Below are 26,260 nucleotides of genomic sequence, written 5' to 3' on the forward strand. Positions count from 1 at the left end.
AAGGCCTGATTCACGCTGATTCACATAGTCTCCTCTGAACAGTTGATGTTGAAATGAAATGTGTCTGTTACTTAAACTCGGTGAAGCATTTATTTGGGCTGCAATTTCTGAGGCTGGTAACTCTAATGAGCTTATCCTCTGCAGCAGAGGTAACTCTGGGACTTCCTTTCCTATGGCGGTCCTCATGAGAGCCAGCTCATCATATCACTTGACGGTTTTTGCGACTGCACTTGAAGAAACTTTCAAAATTCTCGAAATGTTCCCCATTAACGGACCTTCATGTCTTAAAGTATTGATTGACTGTTGTTTCTCTTTGCTTATTTAAGCTGTTTTGCCAAAAATATGAACTTGGAAAGAAATTCCATAAATAAACTTTTAACAAGGCACACTTGTTAATTGGAATGCATTCCAGGTGACTTCCCCATGAAGCTGGTTGAGAGAATGCCAAGAGTGTGTAAAGCTTTCATCCAGGCAAAGGGTGGCTACCTTGAAGAATCTCAAATGTAGAATATATTTAGATTTGTTTAACACTTTCTTGGTTACTACATGATTCCATATGTGTTATTTCATAGTTTTGATGTCTTAACTATTATTATACTATGTATACAATTGTATAAATAGAGACCAACCCTGGAATGAGTAGGTGTATCCAAACTTTTGACTGGTACTGTAAGTATTCTAACTATTTTACTAGAACACACTAAGTGTGTGCATTTTCAAGTGGCTTTACTCATGAATACATTTTAATCCAGAGAAGGAGAGGGTGTAGAACCACCTAACTAACTCGACCACAGGAAGTTTATGAGAGGAGAGGAAGACCTCAGTGTGTGGGTTGTGTTCTGAACCCTGCATTTTACTTCTAAAATAGTAGGTTTACAGGATGACCAACACTATAGCATACAATTAAGTCTCATCTCCCAATAGATTGTTAATGTTGATTTTATTATTTTGAATACTTAAATATAGTTTATAACTGTGCGCATTTACGCATGTTTATTATAGTAAACACCAGCGATTAATGTCAAACTATTTTAATTTTTAAATAAAGCTGAGAGAAATAAAACACTTTTTTCAGAGCAGGAAGACAGAGTACTAATGTAGGCCATAGTCTACTGCGCGGGCTCAGGTAGGTCTGCTATTGCTGCCTCGGCCCCGGGATGAGCATGCGTGAAGGTTTTTTGGTCAAAGCAGAGCAAGCGCATGCAGCTCATCGCAGTCAAACATTCTGAGCGCGAGTCAGTGGAGAAGGCGTTTGGAACAACCGGCAAGAACAAAACGGAGACGGTTTTACTTTCCTGACATCCAAGGGTATCTACAGGTAATGCAATACACTGCAAGACGTGAGTTATTATCAAATGGATATGAGCGGATTTCCTCATCATTTCACCCCGAACCATTTGCAAGGTAAATAGATGGAGTCAACTGGACGTTCCCACTTTAACGAACTCCTTACATTTTTTCACTGAAATAATAGACATGGGGCATTATTCTTTCATTTTACGCGAAATCTAGTCTGTTTTTGGAAGCATTTTTCTTAGTTGAAAGTTATTTGAAAGTTGAATTGCAATAAAAGTGTTATGTTGTGTCTTCAGAATTTGAAAGGGAGCTTGACTGCGCTGTGATGCGAGAATGTTATGTCAACTGAGCATCGTTGAGCGTGGTTTGTTCTCATATTTTTCGGACCAGTAATGCACATGTTATTCATTTGTCTTGGCTCTTGCACACATGCCACCTGTTAGGAAATAAATCCATAGCTTCGTGTCAAGTAATATCATATAATGTCCATGGTGGCTAAACATGGCATGCATTTAATCCAAAAAAGAAAGAAAGAAAATAAAAGGACATCTCTCCATATAATTATTAGGTTTTAAGGATTTCTGAGTCCGATTCAGTCATCGTTTTCAGGCTGGTCAGTCCACCTTGATTGTAGGCAATGAGTAAGATTGGAGAAATTAATAAATAAATCCAGGGGAGAAGACTGAGAGTGGGCTAACGGTTTCGCTTTGTGGAGCCTAGTGATAATGCTGTCAATGGGCTACAAGCTTTGTTGTCATGAGATAATCCTTTACAAATCCATTATTCCGACGTAAAGTCTTGTCTTTTGTTGTCTGTTAGGTAAATGTGTTTTGTTTAAAATGAAGAGCTGATCTGCTTACAGTGCCCAGAATGCTGCTTGATAATTTTACAATATGTGGATGATAATTCAGTTAAGAACAAATTCTTATTTACAATGACGGCCTACTGGGGAACATTGGGTTCAGTGCCTTTTTCAGGAGCAGAAAAACAGATGTTTTACCCGGTCAGCTCGGGGATTCGATCCAGCAACTTTTCAGTTACTGGCCCGACGCTAGGCTACCTTGTTACTGGCCCAACACTTGGCCACCTGCCGCCCGAATGACTGTATGTATCCACTTTTCGGATCTTGTCTGACATTGACAGCCTCTTCTTTATACACATTTTACTGCAGGGCAGAGTTAAGTGACAACCATTTTTCGCATGTTTCTGTCTATTAGTAGACTATACAGCTCTTAGAGCAGAATGCTTATCTTTAATGACATAAGTTTTATGAAGTATCAAAATAATGTCTTCTATTTAGATGTGCTTACTATATTTGGATATTTAGCCTTTATTTATTATTATTTTTAATTTTGATTTAACCTTTATTTAACTAGCCAAGTCAGTTAAGAACATATTCTTACTTACAATGATGGCCTACCAAAAGGCAAAAGGCCTCCTGCAGGGACGGGGCTGGGATTCAAAATAAAAATAAATGAAAAAAAATATAGGACAAAACACACATCACGACAAGAGAGACAACACAATACTACAAAAAGAGAGACCTAAGACAACAACACAGCATGGCAGCAACATATGACAACACAGTATAGTAGCAACACAACATGACAACAACATGGTAGCAACACAACATGGTAGCAGCACAAAACAGGGTAATAACATCATTGGCCACAGACAACAGCACAAAGGGCAGGAAGGTAGAGACAACAATACATCACGCAAAGCAGCCACAACTGTCAGTAGTAATGTCCATGATTGAGTTGAATGAATGAAGAGATTGAGATAAAACTGTCCAGTTTGAGTGTTTGTTGCAGCTCGTTCCAGTCGCTAGCTGCAGCAAACTGAAAAGACGTGGGATCCAGGAATGTACAGGGACTCATGCCGAGACCAAGGTCTCTTTCACAGATGAGCACTGTATACACATCAATACACATCTAACACATCAATATACACTGAGTGTGCAAAACATTAAGAACCTTGACACAAACCAGTGCGCCTGGCACCTACCGTTCAGAGGCACTTAAATCTTTTGTCTTGCCAATTCACTCTCTGAATGGCACACATACACAATCCATGTCTCAACTGTCTCAAGGCTTAAAAATCCTTCTTTAACATGTTTCCTCCCCATCATCTACACTGATTGAAGGGGAAAAACAAGTGATATCAATAAGGGATCATACTGTTGATTCCCCTGGTCAGTCTGTCATGGAAAGAGCAGGTATTCTTAATGTTTTGTACACTTAGTGTACACTATACATATCAATATGCTCATCAACATTCACATAAATTGCCCTAGAGGCACCAATTAATCCAACGTTAGTTTATCTTGAAAAGGGTAAAGCCAACAAATTAGCATCAACATCCTCTTCGATAACACTTGTTGCAGACGCTACACACTTTTAACTAACCTACAACAAAACCTAGCTAGCTACTAGCGAGACCTTGGGACACCTACTGTTCACAATTGCAGTGACTTGTCTGCCTTTCCATTATTTTTCTTTACAAGTCAAAATGTGATTGGTTGAGACAACTGTTGCTCCAAACTTCTGCACTAATACAGTTGAGTGAGGTGATTTGATTATCTTCCACCGGGTGAAAAGTAATTGGAATTAGTTTTGGAATTAGTTTCGGAACAGGTCTGCCTCTGGGTGTGAGCCAGGTGCCCTGTTCAAAGTCCACAGCTAAGTCGGCTCAAAACAAAAACATTAAGCATGTAGAGTAATGAATAGGAATCTGTGCAAAAGTGATTGCTTTTGATAAAGATGCTTTATCTGCTTCCCAATGAAAACTGGTTTGACTGAGTGGGGCAGATTACGGTTCGATAAGAGAAGGGTGCCCCTCCCTTACCCTTTTTCCCGTCCACGTCATGGTCCATACACCGATGCACCATTTTTCAGGTTAATAGAACTCCCTCAATGGCAGCTGCCTTCTATCTAGCTTCTGAGGGCTTAGCCAATGGCTGACTTAGCTAGCCAGGTTTATCTACCCAGAGACTACCAAAGAAAAATCCTGATTGGATATTTTTTCACATCACCGTTAACCCTTTCCTTTCCAACGCAAGATTATATCAGAATATCATTGAAAATATTCACATAATTACAATACCATTGAAAAATTATTGAAAAGATTAAATAGAAATTAAAACAACATTTTATATTTTAAAACTACAACAATTATTTTATAAATCCTTAGGGCTTCTCTGAAGGCGCAGGATGCCCTCACGGTTCCCCACTGGGTATAGTTAATTTAATAATAAGCTATTTTGATTGTGAAGAAATGGACTTGCTTTATTCAGTCAGAAATGATCATGCCAATATGATCCCCAGCCCCATTCCTCAATTCCAAATCAAGTCGTGCGGGGCTGTTGTTAGGCTGAAATGAACTCAGGGTTGATTAATCGCCATCTAAGTCATAAGTAATAAGCTATTATCACTGCAAACCTCGCTCTTGTGCAAACACTTAGGATAGGCCTATATGGTCCCTGTCCCTGTGACTGCTATTGTGTAGTGAGATGAGATAGCTTTTTAGGTGACTGGCAGACCTGGGTTAAAAATATATTTGAAATATTTAAAATACGTTTTAGCATTTGCTTTAAGGGAATTATATATGGAATAGGGTGTCATTTGGGGTGCAGCCTGTAATTAGTCCCATTCTGTCTGGTATGATTTATAGAGCCTCCAACTCAGTGTGAAGGTGATCTATGGGATGCTTAAGCACTGTATGTGTCCCAAATGTCCCCCTATTCCCTTTATAGTGCACTCATTTTGACCAGAGCCCTATGGGCACTATATGGAGTGGGGTGCTATTTGGGACACAGACACTGTATCTCCTAGTCAGCCGTCCACCTGTCCTGTCCTGTAGCTATGGTTCTAATCATTCTCAGTTTATTGGAAGATAATTGTCTGCCATGTGATGGGGAAACAATGACATTGACACTGTTGACAGTGATATGATGAGCCTTGTCTAGTAGCACAACACTACTGTTTCACACCCAGAAGGAGAACCTGATATCACTGACACTATCTAACTATGATATGAATAAGTGATGCTGACTGTAACCAACTTCTTTGGCATTTATGGATTATATCAGTCAATGCATTTGGCATATTATAAACAGTACATTACTTGCATTAACTAATTGCAAGATGTTTTCTGGTCAAAAGTTACCTAATTATGTAAACTGTTAACAAAGTAGAATTAGCTAAATCAATGAATTCTTATATATATGAAATATGCCAATTCACACCTCTCTCTCTTTCTCTCTCTTTCATTCTCTCTATGTCTCTATCTCTCTATCTTTCTTTCTGTGAATGCAGCAAATATATTCACATTCCGCATGTAGGCCTATTTCTTCTTTTGGTGGAGCTGAGCCCAGGGGCTGCCTCTCCTAAAGTGGGCAGGAATGGGGCAGAAAGTAATACATTGCCTCCACATCTCTACAGCGCAAATGATAACTGACCGCACCGTGCCCAGGAGACTGGGTCTGTGTCCCAAATAGCCACCTATTCCCTTCCTAATATATCCCTATATAATGAATATGGTGCCATTTGGGTGGAGGGATGAAGAGATGGAGGGAAGGTCAGCTAGTTTTAGTAATTAGCAGGATGGAAGGTAGCGGAGAGGAAGGGGAGGAAGACTCTGATTTCTTTCTAAAGGGGTAATGAATCATATTGTGTTGTTCCTGACAGGACTAGGACGTTAGGTTATATATCAGGAGAAGAAGAAAGAGAGAGAGAACACAGTCTGTCAGAGAACAACCAATAGAGATTGTATGTGCAAAATCCATGCTGCAAACTTTTATATACCATTTAGCTGACTTGCAACTTACAGTTCTGTGAGTGCATATATTTTTTTATATACTGTATGTGACACAAGCTGGAATTGAACCCACATCTCTGGTGTTGCTAGGACTATGCTATTATTAGCTGAACCACACCTGACTATTCTTTTTTTTGTTGCCTTTATTAAACTAGGCAAATCAGTTAAGAACAAATTCTTATTTTCAATGTTGGCCTGAGAACAGTGGTTTGTTCAGGGGCAAAACGACAGATTTTTACCTTGTCAGCTCGTCTCAGAGTAGGAATGCTGATTTAGGATCAGGTCCCCACTCGTATTCATTATGATTTAAGAGACAACACTGATCCTAGATCAGCACACTATACTATTAGACTCTTTAGTTGACTACCATGTAAATAGTCTGGGTGGCCATTTGATTAATTGTTCAGCAGTCTTATGGCTTGGGGGTCGAAGCTGTTTTTGGTCCGAGACTTGGCACTCCAATACCGCTTGCCGTGCGGTAGCATAGAGAACAGTCTATGACTTGGGTGACTGGAGTCTTTGACCATTTTTTGGGCCTTCCTCTGACACTGCCTAGTTAACTACTCATTCAAGGGTTTTCTTTATTTTTTACTATTTTCTACATTGTAGAATAATAGTGTAGACATCAAAACTATGAAATAACACATATGGAATCATGTAGTAACCAAAGAAAGTGTTAACAAATCAAAATATATTTTTGATTTTAGATTCCTCAAAATAGCCACCCTTTGCCTTGATGACAGCTTTGCACACTCTTGGCATTCTCTCAACCAGCTTCAGCTGGAATGCTTTTCCAACAGTTCCCACATATGCTGAGCACTTGTTGGCTGCTTTTCCTTCACTCTGTGGTCCTCATCACTCCTTCACTCTGCAACTCATCCCAAACCATCTCAATTGGGTTGAGGGTGAGTGATTGGGGATGCCAGGTCATCTGATGCAGCACTCCATCACTTTCCTTCTTGGTCAAATCGCCCTTACATAGCCTGGAGATGGGTTGGATAGTCCCACTAAATGCAAACCAGATGGGATGGCGTATCGCTGCAGAATGCTGTGGCAGCCATGCTGGTTAAGTGTGCCTTGAATTCTAAATAAATCATTGACAGTGTCACCACCAAAGCACCCCCACACCATCAAACCTCCTCCTCCATGCTTTATGGTGGGAACATGTGGAGATCATCCGTTCACCTACTGCGTCAAAAATCTCACAATTGGACTCATCAGACCAGATTTCCAACCGACAATCCATTGCTTGTGTTTCTTGGCCCAATCAAGTCTCTTCTTCTTATTAGTGTCCTTATTGGTGTCTTTCAATTCCACAAATTTACTTTTTATTTTTTAACTAGTGAAGAACAAATTCTTATTTTCAATGACAGCCTAGGAACAGTGGGTTAACTGTTCAGGGGCGGAATGACAGATTTGTACCTTGTCAGCTCGGGGGTTTGAACATGCAACCTTCTAGTTACTAGTCCAACGCTCTAACCACTAGGCTACCCTGCCGCCCCAAGGTGCACCTGAAATGCTTTCCAGGTGACTACCTCATGAAGTTGGTTGAGAGAATGCCAAGTGTGTGCAGCGCTGTCATCAAGGGTGGCTACTTTGAAGAATATATTTTTGTTTAACACTTTTTTTGGTTACAACTTGATTCCATGTGTTATTTCAGAGTTTTGATGTCTTCTCTATTATTCTAATATTCTATTAATATTAGAATAATATTCTATTATTCTTATTATTAAAATAGTGGAAATAAAGAAAACCCTTGAATGAGTAGGTGTGTCCAAACTTTTGCCTGGTACTGTAGGTCCTGGATGTCAGGAAGCTTGGCCCCAGTGAGGTACTGGGCCGTACGCACTACCCTCTGTTGTGCTTTACAATCATATGCCGAGCAGTTGCCATACCAGTCGGTGATGCAACAAGTCAAGATGCTCTCGATGGTGCAGCTGTAGAACTTTATGAGGATCTGTGGACCCATGCCAAATCTTTTCAGTCTCCGGAGGGGGAAAAGGTGTGGTTGTGCCCTCTTCACAACTGACTTGGTGTATTTGGACCATGATAGTTCATTGGTGATGTGGATACCAAGGAACTTGAAACTCTCGACCCTCTCCACTTCAGCCCTGTTGATGTTAATGGGGGGCTGTTCGGACCTCCTTTTCCTATAGTCCACGATCAGCTCCTTTGTCTTGCTCACATTGAGGGAGAGGTTGTTGTCCCGGAACCACACTGCCGGGTCTCTGACCTCCTCCCAATAGACTGTCTCATCGTTGTCTGTGCCACTGTTGTGTCGTCAGCAAACTTAATGATGGTGTTGGAGTCATGCTTGGCCATGCAGTCATGGGTGAACAGGGAGTACAGGAGGGGACTAAGCACACAACCCTGAGGGACCCCAGTGTTGAGGATCAGCGTGTTGTTGCCTACCCATACCACCTGGAGGCGGCCTGTCAGGAAGTCCAGGATCCAGTTGCAGAGTGAGGTGTTCAGTCCTAGGGTCCTTAGCTTAATGATGAGCGTTGTTGGTATTATGGTGTTGAACGCTGAGCTGTTGTCAATGAACAGCATTTTCACATTGGTGTTCCTTTTGTCTGGGAGGGAAAGTGCAGTGTGGAGTGCGATTGGGATTGTGTCATTTAAGGATCTGTTTTGGGCGGTATGCAAATTGGAGTGGGTCTAGGGTTTCTGGCATGATGGTGTTGATGTGAGTCATGACCAGCCTTTCGTAGCACTTCATGGCTACCAACGTGAGTGCTACGGGGCAGTAATAATTTAGGCAGGTTACCTTCACTTTCTTGGGCGCAGGTTAAGAAAAAAATTGTTTTTCCCAAACCTTAACCCCAAACCCATAAACCTTACCCTAACTCCTAACTCAAAACCTAATCCCTTACCCATAACCCTAATTCTAACCCTGACCCTAAACCTAACCCCTAAGCGTGAAATAGCTGGCAAAATGTCCACACAAGGATAGTAAAACCAAAACACACACACATAAACACACTGATGTAGGAGTGAGTTTAACTGTACTGATTCAACGTCAGGTTATCTGCTTCTACATTTATTTATTTATTTAAGGAATATATGCTTTGTATGTTTTCATTAATCTATCTGTGACCTTGGTTGAACCTTTCAGTTGGTCTGTCTTCTTTTAGGCCCTTACTGATATATTGTTATGAGCCCTGATATCTTCCTCTGGACCCATTACTCTCTTTGAGGTCAATGTTGTTTAAAAGGAAAAACAGCTCTTCTAGTGGGGTTAGAGTGGAGTGAAACCTTTAGTGTTTTAGCGTACTCATGCAGAGGTGACTCTGGTTAAATATATATGTGATAAATTATTTAGGGATTTCTAGAAGTAAAAGTTTCAGTGAGATGATCGGTTGAATGTTAGTTACCACTGACAATGAAGCTGTTGTCTTTTTTCACATAAGATTATAGAATTTCAAAATGTACTTAATCATGTTTCACTTCAGTTGAAATTGCCAAAGGCTACAACTGCACTGTCACACTTATTCAAAGCAGACTTCCTGACTGACAGTGACTGGGTAAAAAAATGCCTCATACATACAGTAGACTGTTGTCTTTTTTTCTCACATTTGATTTTAGAATTTCAGTGAGTCCTTAATTATTTTCCACTCAATTAAGATTACCCTAGTTGTAGCAGCAGCCGTTTCTTTTTGTATGGATTTCAGTAAGAGTGATTGAGTCATCATATCAGTTACAAAAGTGCGAATCATTGCAAAAATCACAGAAATCTTGTGGATGCACTGCATGCTAACAGAACAGGGCTGCAGGCAGCTGAGCACAAATGAAAGAAAATTCATGAATCGTTCCACTCTCTCCTCGAAACCTTCTCTTCCTCTCTATCTGCTGCTAAAGTCAATTTCTATCAATCCAAATGTCAAGCTTCTGTTTCCAACCCTGAGAAACTCTTCTCCGCGTTCTCCTCCCTCCTCCTTCTTCCACCTGCTCCTTCCTCCCTCCTCCTTCTTCCACCTGCTCCTTCCTCCCTCCTCCTTCCACCTGCTCCTTCCTCCCTCTCTGCGGATGACTTTGTCAACCACTTTGAAAAAAAGGTTGACGACATCCGCTCCTCATTCACCTGTAGCCTACCGAGCCCACTGATTCCACTCCCACAGAACTACCCTACACCTTGACCTCTTTCTCCCCTCTCTCTCCAGATGAAATCCTACGACTAGTGATGTTCACCCAACAACCTGCCCACTTGACCCATTCCCCTCCTCCCTTCTCCAGACCATCTCTGGAGACTACCTCCCATTACTCACCTCCCTCATCAACTTATCCCTGACCGATGTCTGCATCCGTTCTGACGTCAAGATGGCCAGAGTCACTCCCCTCCTCAAAGAAACCAGCACTCAGCCACTCTGATGTCAAAAACTACAGACCGGTTTCCTTTCTTTCCAAAACACTTGAGCGTGCTCTCTCTCACCAACTCACATTAGCTCTTTCAGAACAATCTTTTTGACCCTTATGGTGGAAATTACAAGATTATGTTATAATGCTGTTATTGCATCAAATGGTTGTTTTATGCAACAGAATAAGGGGTTGTTAGAACTCTCATCTGTGTGTATTCTACTGAGTATGGGCCTCGAGAAGATTTCCGATGTCTTAGGGTGATACCGCATTCCAGATCATGAGTTAATGTTTCTGTTCTATAAGGTACCAGGGAGAGATGACTCCAGGGACAGATGCTGGTTTCAGCACAGTGACATACTGTCTGCTGTGAATTATAAGTATCTTTCATACTAACCTTGTGACCCATTCCTTAAATCTGTTGTTTATCATGTAGACTGAAGGATGATGGACTTTGATATAAAATGCTGTGGCTCAAACTAGCACGTTGCGTTCTCAGTGATCACCTCCACGGGTAATTACCGACCAGATCCATTACTGCAGTAATTAAATAATAGTTAGATTGTTTTGAACAAATCTAAAAGTCTCTCCTTTTGATTACAATAATTCCACCTCACCCTAACCAGTCAAGGCGGCTCACTCAACTGAGACCCCTCTCCTCTGTGTTATAGAGGCTCTCCGCTATGTGAAAGCTGACTCTCCTCTGTTCTCATCCATCCCAAACTTTTATAGTCCCGTACCCCTTCAAACATTCATACCCCCTCTAGCACCAGGGTCAGCGCACTCTCAAATGTTGTTTTTTGCCACCCTTGTAAGCCTGCCACACACACACACTATACAATACATTTATTAAACATAAGAATGAGTATTTGGCACAATCCGGCTCATGGGAAGTGACAAAGAGCTCTTAGGACCAGGGCACAAATCATAACATAATAATCATCAATGATTTTGCTCTTTATTTAGCCATCTTATATATAGACCCTTATTTGTTAATCAACAGTTGTGAATAACTCACCACGGGTTAATGAGAAGGGTGTGCTTGGAAGGATGCACATACAGTTGAAGTCGGATGTAAAACTCGTTTTTCAACCACTCCACACATTTCTTGTGAACAAACTATAGTTTTGGCAAGTCGGTTAGGACATCTACTTTGTGCATGACACAAGTAAATTTCCAACAATTGTTTAAAGACATATTATTCCATGTATAATTCACTGTATCACAATTCCAGTAGGTCAGGAGTTTACATACGGTAAGTTGACTGTGCCTTTAAAAAACTTGGAAAATTCCAGAAAATTATGTCATGGCTTTAGAAGCTTCTAATAGGCTATCATTTGAGTCAATTGGAGGTGTACCTGTGGATGTATTTCAAGGCCTACCTTCAAACTCAGTTCCTCTTTGCTTGACATTCGAAAATCAAAAGAAATCAGCCAAGACCTCAGAAAACAAATTGTAGACCTCCACAAGTCTGGTATTTGCAAATGCCTGAAGGTACCAGGTCCATCTGTACAAACAATAGTATGCAAGTATAAACACCATGGGACCACGCAGCCGTCACACTGCTCAGGAAGGAGACGCGTTTGGTGCGAAAAGAGCAAATCAATCCCAGAAAACAGCAAAGGACCTTGTGAAGATGCTGGAGGAAACAGGTATAAAATTATTTATATCCACAGTAAAATTAGTCCTATATCGACATAACCTGAAAGGCCGCTCAGCAATGAAGAAGCCACTGCTCCAAAACCGCCATAAAAAGCCAGACTACGGTTTGCAACTGCACATGTGGACAAAGATCGTACATTTTGGAGAAATGTCCTCTGGTCTGATGAAACTAAGATGGCCATAATGACCATTGTTATGCCACCATAATGTTTGGAGGAAAAAGGGGGAGGCTTGCAAGCCGAAGAACGCCATCCCAACCGTGAAGCACGGGGTGGCAGTATCATGTTGTGGGGGTACTTTCCTGCAGGAGGGACAGGTGCACTTCACAAAATAGATGGGATCATGAGGCAGGATAATTATGTGGATATATTAAAGCAACATCTCAAGACATCAGTCAGGAAGTTAAAACTTGGTTACAAATGGGTCTTCCAAATGGACAATGTCCCCAAGCATTCTTCCAAAGTTGTGGAAAAATGGCTTAAGATTAACAAAGTCAAGGTGTTGGAGTGGCCATCACAAAGCCCTGACCTCAATCCTATAGAACATTTGTGGGCAGAACTGAAAAAGTGTGTGCAAGCAAGGAGGCCTCACATTCTTAAAATAAAGTGGTGATCGTAACTGACCTAAGACGGGGGAATTTCTACTAGGATTAAATGTCAGGAATTGTTTAAATGTATTTGGCTAAGGTGTAAAGTTCTGACTTCAACTGTAACTCTGCAATGTTAGGTTGTATTGGAGAGAGTCTCAGTCTTAAATCATTTTCCACACACAGTCTTTGCCTGTATTTAGTTTTCATGCTAGTGAGGGCCGGGAATCCACTCTCACATAGGTACCTGGTTGCAATGGGCATCGGTGTCTTAACAGTGCGGTTTGCCAAGGTAAGAAACTCTAAGCGCAGCCCTATCCAGAAATCTGGCAGTGGCTTCTGATTCAATTAAATTTTCACAGAACAGCTGGTTGCAATTTCGATGAGGCTCTCTTGTTCAGTTATCAGTAAGTGGACTGGAGGCAGGTCATGAAAGGGATAACGAATCCAGTTGTTTGTGTCATTTGTTTTGGGAAAGTACCCACGTAATTGCACACCCAGCTCACTCAGGTGCTTCGCAATATCACATTCAACATTGTACGTAAGCTTGAGTTCATTTGCACACAAAAAAAACATACATTGATGGAAAGACCTTTGTGTTGTCCTTGTTAATGCAGACAGAGATGAGCTCCAACTTCTTAATCATAGTCTAAATGTTGTCCGCCACATTGAATATAGTTGTGGAGAGTCCCTATAATCCTAGATTCAGATAATTCAGGTGAGAATAAACATCACCCAGATAGGCAAGTTGTGTGAGAAACTCGTCAACATGCAAGCGGTCAGACAAGTTCAAAAATGTGTCAAGACTTTGCCCCTCGTGAACCAGCGTACTTCTGTATGTTGTAAAAGTGTTACATGGTCACTTCCCATATCATTGCATAATGCAAAAAATACACAAGAGTTCAGGGGCCTTGCTTTAACAAAGTTAACCATTTTCACTGTAGTGTCCAAAATGTTTTTCAAACTGTCAGCCATTCCCTTGACAGCAAGAGCCTCTCTGTGGATGCTGCAGTGCACCCAAGTGGCGTCGGGAGCAACGGCTTTCACACGCGTTACCATGCCACTATGTCTCCCTGTGTCACGTTCTGACCTTAGTTTTTGTTATGTCTTTGTTTTAGTATGGTCAGGGCGTGAGTCAGGTGGGTTGTCTATGTTCGTTTTTTCTATGATTTGGTATTTCTGTCTTTGGCCTGGTATGGTTCTCAATCAGAGGCAGCTGTCAATCGTTGTCCCTGATTGAGAACCATATTTAGGCAGCCTGTTTTCACCCTTGAGTTGTGGGTGATTATTTTCTGTTGAGTGTTTGTATTCTGCACCAGACAGAATTGTTTCGGTTTCGTTCGTTCACTTTGTTCTTTTTGTTCAGTGTACAATTTATTTTAAAAAAATATGGACACTTACCACGCTGCGCATTGGTCCACACCTTCTTCCACCAACAACGGCCATTACACCCTGTCATGGCTTTTGCGGCATCAGTACAGATATCAACACATCTTAAACACCAAAGTCCATTTGATGTAACAAAGCTGTCCAGTACTTTAAACATATCCTCTCATGTTGTCCTGGTTTCCAGTGGTTTGCAGAAGAGGATGTCTTCCTTAATTGACCCCCCATAAACATAACAGACATATACCAGGAGCTGTGCCAGGTCCCACACATCTGTTGACTCATCCAGCTGTAAATCATATAATTCACTGGCTTGTATGCGAAGCAGTAATTGTTTCGAAACATCTCCTGCCATGTCACTGATGTGTCGTTTGATGAAGACATTGTCTGTATAGTTTTTTTGGGCATTTTCCCCCAGCACTGTCCCAGCCATATGTATTTGACATTATGTTGTTATTTCACTGAAAACTAGATGGTTTAGTTTTATTTTTAGCTGTGAAACGAGGCTACTCAGGTGAGAAAAAACCTCACCCAAATGTATAGCCCCATTGGAAAATATAAATGTACTGTTTGAAAATGTTGTTTAAATACTGTTTAAATGTGGATCACATTTTTATTTGGCGTACCCCCGACAGGCATTGCGCTTACCCCAGTTTGAGAACAAGGGGAAATGCCCCTTCTTACATTCAGGCTATGCTTAATATATATGCCATTTAGCAGACGCTTTTTAGCTTAAACCATACACCCGAACCTGAGCACTCCATTCTGCCACCTCTGGTCTCTTGTCCCTCCCACCCCTACGCCTGAAACCATACCTCTTTGAAGAGTATCTTAAATTACTTTGCTGTTAAATACTTTGTTGAGGGGAAATTGACTTGATACGATTGTGATGTGTTGCTTTCTCACCCAGCTATCTTAAGATGAATGCCCCAATTGTAAGTCGCTATGGATAAGAGCGTCTGCTAAGTGACTAGTATGTAAATGTAAATATAATGGATTCACTCTGTAAAACCTGTGCAAGAGAGGAGTGAAAATCAGCAAGGCTCAAAGTTCAAATGCATTAAAGAGGGGGGTTTCTGCCAAAGTAGGTATTAAGTTACATGTAGAATAATTTGTATGGAGAGAGAGAGAGAGAGAGAGAGAGAGAGAGAGAGAGAGAGAGAGAGAGAGAGAGAGAGAGAGAGAGAGAGAGAGAGAGAGAGAGAGAGAGATGTGAGTGCCAGACAGATTCCACATAGGAATGCATGTGGGAATCTGCACTGGGTCAATAGAAAAGGCCTTTTTATAGAAACATTCCATTTTGTACATTAAACATACTCCCTTATGGCAAGTGTACCACAGAGGGTTTTAAATAGAGTTTAACATACTGTAGGCTGTGTCTCAAATGACACCCTATTCCCTATATAGTGCAGATGGCCCTGGTCAAAGTAGTGCTCTATGAAGGGAATAGGGTGCAATTGGGAGGCATCGATTGTCCCGTATAGCTAGTCGGCTACAGAGGGTAGCATAATGGTATCATTCTAATTCCCCTAGCCTGCCCTCCTTCTCTACCCTCAGCCTCAGGTAGGTGTTTCTGTCTGGGAGTAATATTACAGGGATCATGAAGATGTCCATTAGCCGAAGTGCATTGCTGTTGAATTTTTATGGTTCCACTATATAAATGGGAATTGTAGTAATGGTGAATGGCGCACTGCACCTCCTTCCTCTTTGCAAATGTTGTCATTATCCTCTCTGGGCCTGACAGAAATCACACAATCACACATAAATCACATCTGAAATCACTACAGCCAGAATAGCCTTTATTTCTGTTGTATATGACTAGCCTGGGATATTCTGTTTAATTTTTTACTCTCAATGTTGTGGCTTAATATTTTATGGGGCTTTATTTTCCCTTTTTCATTCTATTTGTCTACTTTGAATCAAAGTGCAGTGCAAAGTGTGGCAGCAGGGCAGTCACAAATGTAGTGGCTAGAAGTCTATAGCTACAGCAGGGTTACCCAAACTCACTTCTGGGGACCCCTGGGCGCACGTCAAATGACCAAGTCATCATCAAGCTTTGATTACTTCAATCCACTGTGTAGTGCTAGGGCGAAACCTACCTCATCCCCCAACTGACCTCACACTTACATCACAACCAGCTCTGCCATACAATACTACACAGATCTCACTGAACAACACTTGTAACCTGTCTGGTTCTTAGGGATAATCTATCCAGTGAGTGAGGATGCAAGTCAGTTATATTAGACGTAATCTGATTGCAGGGATGTTTAAATTCTAGCACAAAGGGCCCAGCTTGTAGGTTAACAACCAGGCTTGGTAAAGGCTGTGAGTTGATTGGTCCAGGCCAGATTAGGATTACTAACCCAGAGATAATTGTGAGGTTAAATAATCATAATCCTGAATGTGTAACAGCTGTCCGGCTCAACATCTCTAAAGCACGGTTATGATATTGAAAATAATTTCCCTACATTCCGTGGTGTAACGATGTAGCTCGCTACCGTGATAGTAAATCGCTTGTGACCTTTCATCATCTCTAATCCAGTGGGTCTCTTCAGTACACAAAATATGAGTGTAGTGTATTACATTATGTCACAGACTGTGAGTGATCGGTTTCCCCACTTCTGACCCTACTGTTGTGACACTGAGAAAACACAGCACATACCGTAGAGATAGATAATACACTGTTCTATTTCATTCTCTGACACAGCATACCATTGATATTTATGTGTGATAACTGATTATGTACATTCCTGGTATTCTCCCACATTTCCTCCCAGTATTTGAAATTTAGCTTTTTCTAGTATTTGCGTTTGGTGGTGGTGTACACATTCAGTTGTTTGCTGTCTGTTTAATCTCCTGTAACTCTGTTCATTCACTCACACTTTCCACACAGTGTTCGTCCTGCTCCTTCATCTCTGTAAATAAATTGTGGCAGGACTCAGGACAAGGCAGCACTTGAATAGTGTCCTTAACCTTTTGTTATTTTGCTGCTATCCTGACTGTGTTGTCATCTTTTTTTAAAGCCATTGTAGTTCTCAGTAAATTGGCTTCCTTACACCTGCATCGTTGGTGGAAGCCAGCCAGTTCATTATAAAAGGTCAACCCAAGCTTATAATGTTTTGCCAAAACATGCACAGCACATGGCACACGCTCCTAGTGGCTTGTTCTTGGCATGTCCCTGATTCAGTAGCCCTGACGCATGCTTCTCCAGGCACCTGCTGAGAGCTGGTCTGTTACCATCTGAGAGCTGCTCTGTTCCCTGAGCAGTAGTCTGTTCTCTAATCTATAGTAATATCAGTAGTGGTAGGATAATTTGTATTCACTGTATTGTCCTAGATGGGTAACTGGTTTGCAGCATACTGTGCACTGGTCTCTTCTTTTGTTCCATGTGCCTTTGTGTTTGGAGCACAACTGACTGACCAATTTTTTTCCATAGAAATATGGTTTCCACCCCCACCCCCACCACCACCCTGCCACCACCACCACCATGCCACCACCACCCCCCACACTACCATCACCACCCTACCACTACCACCACAACCCTGCCACCACCATCAACCCCACCACCACGCTGCCACCACCACCATGTCACCCCCCAAGTTGCCACCAACACCCTTCCAACACCACCACCACACTGCCACTACCAATCTGCCACCTCCACTACCCTACCACCACAACCTTGGCACCCCCACCCTGCCACCACCACCATCCTGCCACCAGGAGGAATGTGTCCCATTTGAGACATGCAGTGTGATCAGAGCATGTTATGGGACACAGCCATCCATGATGTTAACTCGGATCGCCTGACTTGGTCCTTGTCGTCCTCTAGAATGCTACTCTGACAGACTTGTCTATCTAGAATGCTACTCTGACAGACAGGCAGGCAGGGCTGCCCAGGCAATTACTGGGCCTACTGGGCACTATGACTTTCAGGTGTTCTCAGGGGGAGGAAAATAATTCAGAGAAACAAGTCTGATTTCCAACCTGTCAGAAAGCAAATGGAAATGCTTTGCCCTCTTGGTTAGGTTAGTCAGCTGCTTGGGCGAACAGCCTGAAGTTGTCAGGAAGGAAGAGAAAAGTTTGAACATGACTGGAGAGTCACTTTCTCTACTCTTAATGAGAGTGCTTTCTCTTTCTTAGGCCAAACAACCTATCTTAATGTTGTTCCTCTTTCTGTTCTTAGTAATAGTGTCACATTCCACTCCTGTCTGTGGTGGGTTATGGTTATGTGCCTCTCATGTTAATAAGCTGCCCCTTAACCTCTGTGGCTTTATTGCCTAGCACTAAGCCATATGGTCCTCACAGCTTACAGGCAGGCCTCTCACTTTCTCTCTCCCTCCGTTTCTCTCTCTCTTTCTCTTACTCACTCTAAACTTTTATGTCACTGTGACTAGTACACAGAACCTGGCAACAAAGTGTGGCGTCATCGTTCTAGACAACCAGTAAATAGCTCATAGTACCATTATATATTGATACTTATTCACAGGATGGATGACTTTGTTCAAGGTGAATGTCTGTGTGACTATGAAATGGAACTCATTGCACACATATGTCATTATGTGTGTATGTCATGACACGCGGTGGCAAATCCAGTGCTACTGGGTGCTACAGAGGAACCCACAGCGGGCCATTATAAATCAAGCAAGGAAACACTGTGGGAGACAGAGAGTTTGATATTCTAGCTTAAACATTGGAATCATCCCGTATGGCTCCAAATGTGGTTACATAAAACATTTGTTCCATTAGAATTCATGTGAAACCTTTGACATGTAATCTGGCTCTGTGGGATATTTATCCAGTGTGTTAATGTCAGACTAACTCAGACTAGACCAGACTACAAATCCACCACAGGTCATTGAGCTCTGTTCACATTGTATTAACCTCTGATTCTAGACCAAACAGCTTTTAACAGCTTGTAACCTGTGATCAAATGCCTTCCTACACTAAACCTGAGTCCTGAAGGAAATCTGAACAGGGGTTTAGAAAGCCTGACTCTGCCATGCATAGATGAGAGGATAACTTTGTCTGAAACAATGCACTGTACGACCAAACACGGGTTGATGTTCAATGCCTAGTGATCTCATGCATTTAGCTGATTATATAAGATTATATTAGGCAGAAACAAGCTTAGTGCGTAAATCATTATGTCATAAGCAGTGATGTAACTGTGGACTCAATCCAGGCTGTACCAGCCTAGCCAGTGGATGGACTTCCTCTCTTCAAAGAATTTAATGAAGGGAGGGGAGGAGAGAGTATTTCTGTCTTCCTCAAATTCAGAATAGTTTTCATAAAACACACCAAGGTAAAGCTCGTGCTTCTACACCTGCATTGCTTGCTGTTTGGGGTTTTAGGCTGGGTTTCTGTACAGCACTTTGAGATATCAGCTGATGTACGAAGGGCTATATAAATAAAATTGGATTTGATTTGATTTTGATTTGAAATGACATAATTGTGTAGTTTAGGAAGTCATGTACCTTTTCAGACAGTTAATGTATTCCATATTAAAAAAAAATGTTGGTCCGATGTTCATAGGTGGAAACACGAAAGCCTGAATCTTTGAAACCAAACGCCGGAATGAAGTCTCAAATTGGATTTGAGGCATGCATTACATGGGATATGTAAGAGAGGGATGTTTATCTCCAGGCCATCAGTCTGTTAAACAGTCATCAGTAGCCGACCTCCACCTAGAACCCTGCCCTGCACCTTAGAAACTGCTTTGCCCTACATGCAGTACATACAGTCATTGAACACTGGTCACTTTAATAATGTTTACATTATTATATTGAAACAACATCTCAAGACATCAATCAGGAAGTTATAGATTGGTCGCAAATCGTTCTTCCAAATGGACAATGACTCCAAGCATACTTCCTAAGTTGTGGCAAAATGGCTTAAGGACATTTTACATTTTAAAAATGACATTTTAAAAATTAAGTGGTGATCCTAACTGACCTAAGATTTTTACTTGGATTAAATGTCAGGAATTGTGAAACTGAGTTTAAATGTATTTGGCTAAGGTGTATGTAAACCTCCGATGTCAACTGTATGTATATACTGTATTCAAGTCATGGCTCATCATATATAACTACTACAGGGACTCTACAAGGTGTCTAAAGTGTGACACAGGGATGCTTGGCCCAAGTTGACTCTAATGACTATCACAGTTGTGTCAAGTTGGCTGGATGTTCTCTGGGTGGTTGACCATTCTTGATACACATGGGAAACTGTTGATCATGAAAAACCCAGCGGCATTGCAGTTCTTTACACAAACTGGTGCGTCTGGCACCTACTGCCATAACCCATTCAGAGGCACTTAAATATTTTGTCTTGCCCATTCACCCTCTCAATGGCACTCATACAGAATCCATGTCTCAATTCTCTCAAGGCTTCTTTGACATGTCTCCTCCCCTTCATCTACCTACACTGATTGAAGTGGATTTAACAAGTGACATCAATAAGGGATCATAGCTTTCACCTGGTCTGTCTATGTTATGGAAAGGTCTTACTGTTTTGTATACTCAGTGTATATTCTGACATTGCTTATTCTGATATTTTGTCATTTCTTTCTTTTTACTTTTTGGATTATGCATGTGTTGTTTTGTGTTGCTGTTGGAGCTAGAATCACAAGCATTTCTCTGCATCTGCAATAACATCTGCAACTCTGTGTACACTACCAATACACTTTGATTTGATTTGAATCAGCAACTAGACGAAAACAAGCAGTCAGATCAAAAGTTTAACCCCCTCGCTAGGCATTACAATGGGATAGGAAACCCCCTCGCTAGGCATTACAATGGGATAGGAAACCCCCTCGCTAGGCATTACAATGGGATAGGAAACCCCCTCGCTAGGCATTACAATGGGATAGGAAACCCCCTCGCTAGGCATTACAATGGGATAGGAAACCCCCTCGCTAGGCATTACAATGGGATAGGAAACCCCCTCGCTAGGCATTACAATGGGATAGGAAACCCCTCGCTAGGCATTACAATGGGATAGGAAACCCCTCGCTAGGCATTACAATGGGATAGGAAACCCCTCGCTAGGCATTACAATGGGATAGGAAACCCCTCGCTAGGCATTACAATGGGATAGGAACCCCCTCGCTAGGCATTACAATGGGATAGGAAACCCCTCACTAGACATTACAAAGGGATAGGAAACCCACTCGCTAGGCATTACAATGGGATAGGAAACCCCTCGCTAGGCATTACAATGGGATAGGAAACCCCCTCGCTAGACATTACAATGGGATAGGAAACCCCTCGCTAGGCATTACAATGGGATAGGAAACCCCCTCGCGAGACATTACAATGGGATAGGAAACCCCTCGCTAGGCATTACAATGGGATAGGAAACCCCTCGCTAGGCATTACAATGGGATAGGAAACCCCCTCGCTAGACATTACAATGGGATAGGAAACCCCCTCGCTAGGCATTACAATGGGATAGGAAACCCCTCTCTAGACATTCCAATGGGATAGGAAACCCCCTCACTAGACATTCCAATGGGATAGGAAACCCCCTCGCTAGGCATTACAATGGGATAGGAAACCCCTCGCTAGACATTACAATGGGATAGGAAACCCCCTCGCTAGGCATTACAATGGGATAGGAAACCCCTCGCTAGGCATTACAATGGGATAGGAAACCCCTTAATAGACATTACAATGGGATAGGAAACCCCTCGCTAGGCATTACAATGGGATAGGAAACCCCTCACTAGACATTCCAATGGGATAGGAAACCCCTCACTAGACATTCCAATGGGATAGGAAACCCCCTCACTAGACATTACAATGGGATAGGAAACCCCTCACTAGACATTACAATGGGATAGGAAACCCCTCACTAGACATTACAATGGGATAGGAAACCCCCTCGCTAGGCATTACAATGGGATAGGAAACCCCCTCACAAGACATTACAATGGGATAGGAAACCCCCTCACTAGGCATTACAATGGGATAGGAAACCCCCTCGCTAGGCATTACAATGGGATAGGAAACCCCCTCGCTAGGCATTACAATGGGATAGGAAACCCCCTCGCTAGGCATTACAATGGGATAGGAAACCCCCTCGCTAGACATTACAATGGGATAGGAAACCCCCTCGCTAGACATTACAATGGGATAGGAAACCCCTCGCGAGACATTACAATGGGATAGGAAACCCCCTCGCTAGGCATTACAATGGGATAGGAAACCCCCTCGCTAGGCATTACAATGGGATAGGAAACCCCTCGCTAGACATTACAATGGGATAGGAAACCCCTCGCTAGGCATTACAATGGGATAGGAAACCCCTCGCTAGGCATTACAATGGGATAGGAAACCCCTCGCTAGACATTACAATGGGATAGGAAACCCCTCGCTAGGCATTACAATGGGATAGGAAACCCCCTCGCTAGGCATTACAATGGGATAGGAAACCCCTCACTAGACATTACAATGGGATAGGAAACCCCTCGCTAGGCATTACAATGGGATAGGAAACCCCCTTAATAGACATTACAATGGGATAGGAAACCCCTCGCTAGGCATTACAATGGGATAGGAAACCCCCTCACTAGACATTCCAATGGGATAGGAAACCCCTCACTAGACATTCCAATGGGATAGGAAACCCCCTCACTAGACATTACAATGGGATAGGAAACCCCTCACTAGACATTACAATGGGATAGGAAACCCCTCGCTAGGCATTACAATGGGATAGGAAACCCCTCACAAGACATTACAATGGGATAGGAAACCCCCTCTCTAGGCATTACAATGGGATAGGAAACCCCCTCACTGGACATTACAAAGGGATAGGAAACCCACTCGCTAGGCATTACAATGGGATAGGAAACCCCTCGCTAGGCATTACAATGGGATAGGAAACCCCTCGCTAGACATTACAATGGGATAGGAAACCCACTCGCTAGACATTACAATGGGATAGGAAACCCCTCGCGAGACATTACAATGGGATAGGAAACCCCCTCGCTAGGCATTACAATGGGATAGGAAACCCCCTCGCTAGGCATTACAATGGGATAGGAAACCCCCTCGCTAGACATTACAATGGGATAGGAAACCCCTCGCTAGGCATTACAATGGGATAGGAAACCCCTCGCTAGGCATTACAATGGGATAGGAAACCCCTCGCTAGACATTACAATGGGATAGGAAACCCCCTCGCTAGGCATTACAATGGGATAGGAAACCCCTCGCTAGGCATTACAATGGGATAGGAAACCCCCTTAATAGACATTACAATGGGATAGGAAACCCCCTCGCTAGGCATTACAATGGGATAGGAAACCCCTCACTAGACATTCCAATGGGATAGGAAACCCCCTCACTAGACATTCCAATGGGATAGGAAACCCCCTCACTAGACATTACAATGGGATAGGAAACCCCCTCACTAGACATTACAATGGGATAGGAAACCCCTCGCTAGGCATTACAATGGGATAGGAAACCCCTCACAAGACATTACAATGGGATAGGAAACCCCCTCGCTAGGCATTACAATGGGATAGGAAACCCCCTCACTAGACATTACAAAGGGATAGGAAACCCACTCGCTAGGCATTACAATGGGATAGGAAACCCCCTCGCTAGGCATTACAATGGGATAGGAAACCCCCTCGCTAGGCATTACAATGGGATAGGAAACCCCCTCGCTAGGCATTACAATGGGATAGGAAACCCCCTCGCTAGGCATTACAATGGGATAGGAAACCCCCTCGCTAGGCATTACAATGGGATAGGAAACCCCCTCGCTAGGCATTACAATGGGATAGGAAACCCCCTCGCTAGACATTACAATGGGATAGGAAACCCCCTCGCTAGGCATTACAATGGGATAGGAAACCCCCTCACTAGACATTCCAATGGGATAGGAAACCCCCTCACTAGACATTACAATGGGATAGGAAACCCCCTCACTAGACATTACAATGGGATAGGAAACCCCCTCACTAGGCATTACAATGGGATAGGAAACCCCTCACAAGACATTACAATGGGATAGGAAACCCCTCACTAGACATTCCAATGGGATAGGAAACACCCTCGCTAGGCATTACAATGGGATAGGAAACCCCTCGCTAGGCATTACAATGGGATAGGAAACCCCTCGCTAGGCATTACAATGGGATAGGAAACCCCTCACTAGACATTACAAAGGGATAGGAAACCCACTCGCTAGGCATTACAATGGGATAGGAAACCCCTCGCTAGGCATTACAATGGGATAGGAAACCCCCTCGCTAGACATTACAATGGGATAGGAAACCCCTCGCTTGGCATTACAATGGGATAGGAAAGCCCCTCGCGAGACATTACAATGGGATAGGAAACCCCCTCGCTAGGCATTACAATGGGATAGGAAACCCCTCGCTAGGCATTACAATGGGATAGGAAACCCCTCGCTAGACATTACAATGGGATAGGAAACCCCTCGCTAGGCATTACAATGGGATAGGAAACCCCCTCGCTAGGCATTACAATGGGATAGGAAACCCCTCACTAGACATTACAATGGGATAGGAAACCCCCTCGCTAGGCATTACAATGGGATAGGAAACCCCTCACTAGACATTCCAATGGGAAAGGAAACCCCCTCATTAGACATTCCAATGGGATAGGAAACCCCCTCACTAGACATTACAATGGGATAGGAAACCCCCTCACTAGACATTACAATGGGATAGGAAACCCCCTCGCTAGGCATTACAATGGGATAGGAAACCCCTCGCTAGGCATTACAATGGGATAGGAAACCCCCTCACAAGACATTACAATGGGATAGGAAACCCCTCACTAGACATTCCAATGGGATAGGAAACCCCCTCGCTAGGCATTACAATGGGATAGGAAACCCCTCGCTAGGCATTACAATGGGATAGGAAACCCCCTCGCTAGGCATTACAATGGGATAGGAAACCCCTCGCTAGGCATTACAATGGGATAGGAAACCCCTCACTAGACATTACAAAGGGATAGGAAACCCACTCGCTAGGCATTACAATGGGATAGGAAACCCTCGCTAGGCATTACAATGGGATAGGAAACCCCTCGCTAGGCATTACAATGGGATAGGAAACCCCTCGCTAGGCATTACAATGGGATAGGAAACCCCCTCGCGAGGCATTACAATGGGATAGGAAACCCCCTCGCTAGGCATTACAATGGGATAGGAAACCCCTCGCTAGGCATTACAATGGGATAGGAAACCCCTCGCTAGGCATTACAATGGGATAGGAAACCCCTCGCTAGGCATTACAATGGGATAGGAAACCCCTCACTAGACATTACAAAGGGATAGGAAACCCACTCGCTAGGCATTACAATGGGATAGGAACCCCTCGCTAGGCATTACAATGGGATAGGAAACCCCTCGCTAGGCATTACAATGGGATAGGAAACCCCCTCGCGAGGCATTACAATGGGATAGGAAACCCCTCGCTAGGCATTACAATGGGATAGGAAACCCCCTCACCAGGCATTACAATGGGATAGGAAACCCCCTCGCTAGGCATTACAATGGGATAGGAAACCCCCTCGCTAGGCATTACAATAGGATAGGAAACCCCTCACTAGGCATTACAATGGGATTGGAAACCCCTCGCTAGGCATTACAATGGGATAGGAAACCCCCTCGCTAGGCATTACAATGGGATAGGAAACCCCCTCGCTAGGCATTACAATGGGATAGGAAACCCCCTCGCTAGACATTACAATGGGATAGGAAACCCCCTCACTAGACATTCCAATGGGATAGGAAACCCACTCGCTTGGCATTACGATGGGATAGGAAACCCCCTCACTAGACATTCCAATGGGATAGGAAAAACCCTCACTAGACATTCCAATGGGATAGGAAAAACCCTCACTAGACATTACAATGGGATAGGAAACCCCCTCACTCGACACTCCAATGGGATAGGAAACCCCCTCACTAGACATTCCAATGGGATAGGAAAACCCCTCGCTAGGCATTACATTGGGATAGGAAACCCCCTCACTAGACATTCCAATGGGATAGGAAACCCACTCTCTGGACATTACAATGGGATAGGAAACCCCCTCACTAGACATTACAATGGGATAGGAACCCCACTCTCTGGACATTACAATGGGATAGGAAACCCCCTCACTA

At 43.0% G+C, this 26,260-nt stretch overlaps 1 protein-coding gene across 2 annotated transcripts in view; it reads left to right on the forward strand.

Annotated features, from left to right (window-relative positions):
- Nucleotides 1-1,222: 1,222 nt before the first annotated feature.
- The window catches only part of LOC118366872 (zinc finger protein 385B-like), a 178,314-nt gene continuing 153,276 nt past the window's right edge, over nucleotides 1,223-26,260 (forward strand). Inside the window, exon 1 of one of the 2 annotated variants that reach the window (XM_052493540.1) lies at nucleotides 1,223-1,318. Coding sequence is in view for 1 of the 2 variants with exons in the window: in XM_052493539.1 (XP_052349499.1) it covers nucleotides 1,356-1,404 (49 nt within the window). In the remaining variant the exon portion in view is untranslated. Of the gene's footprint in view, nucleotides 1,405-26,260 lie in introns of both variants that reach the window. The other variant, XM_052493539.1, reaches the window with a different exon arrangement.

The sequence above is a fragment of the Oncorhynchus keta genome, chromosome 34, assembly GCF_023373465.1.
Source record: "Oncorhynchus keta strain PuntledgeMale-10-30-2019 chromosome 34, Oket_V2, whole genome shotgun sequence".
Classification (NCBI taxonomy): domain Eukaryota; kingdom Metazoa; phylum Chordata; class Actinopteri; order Salmoniformes; family Salmonidae; genus Oncorhynchus; species Oncorhynchus keta.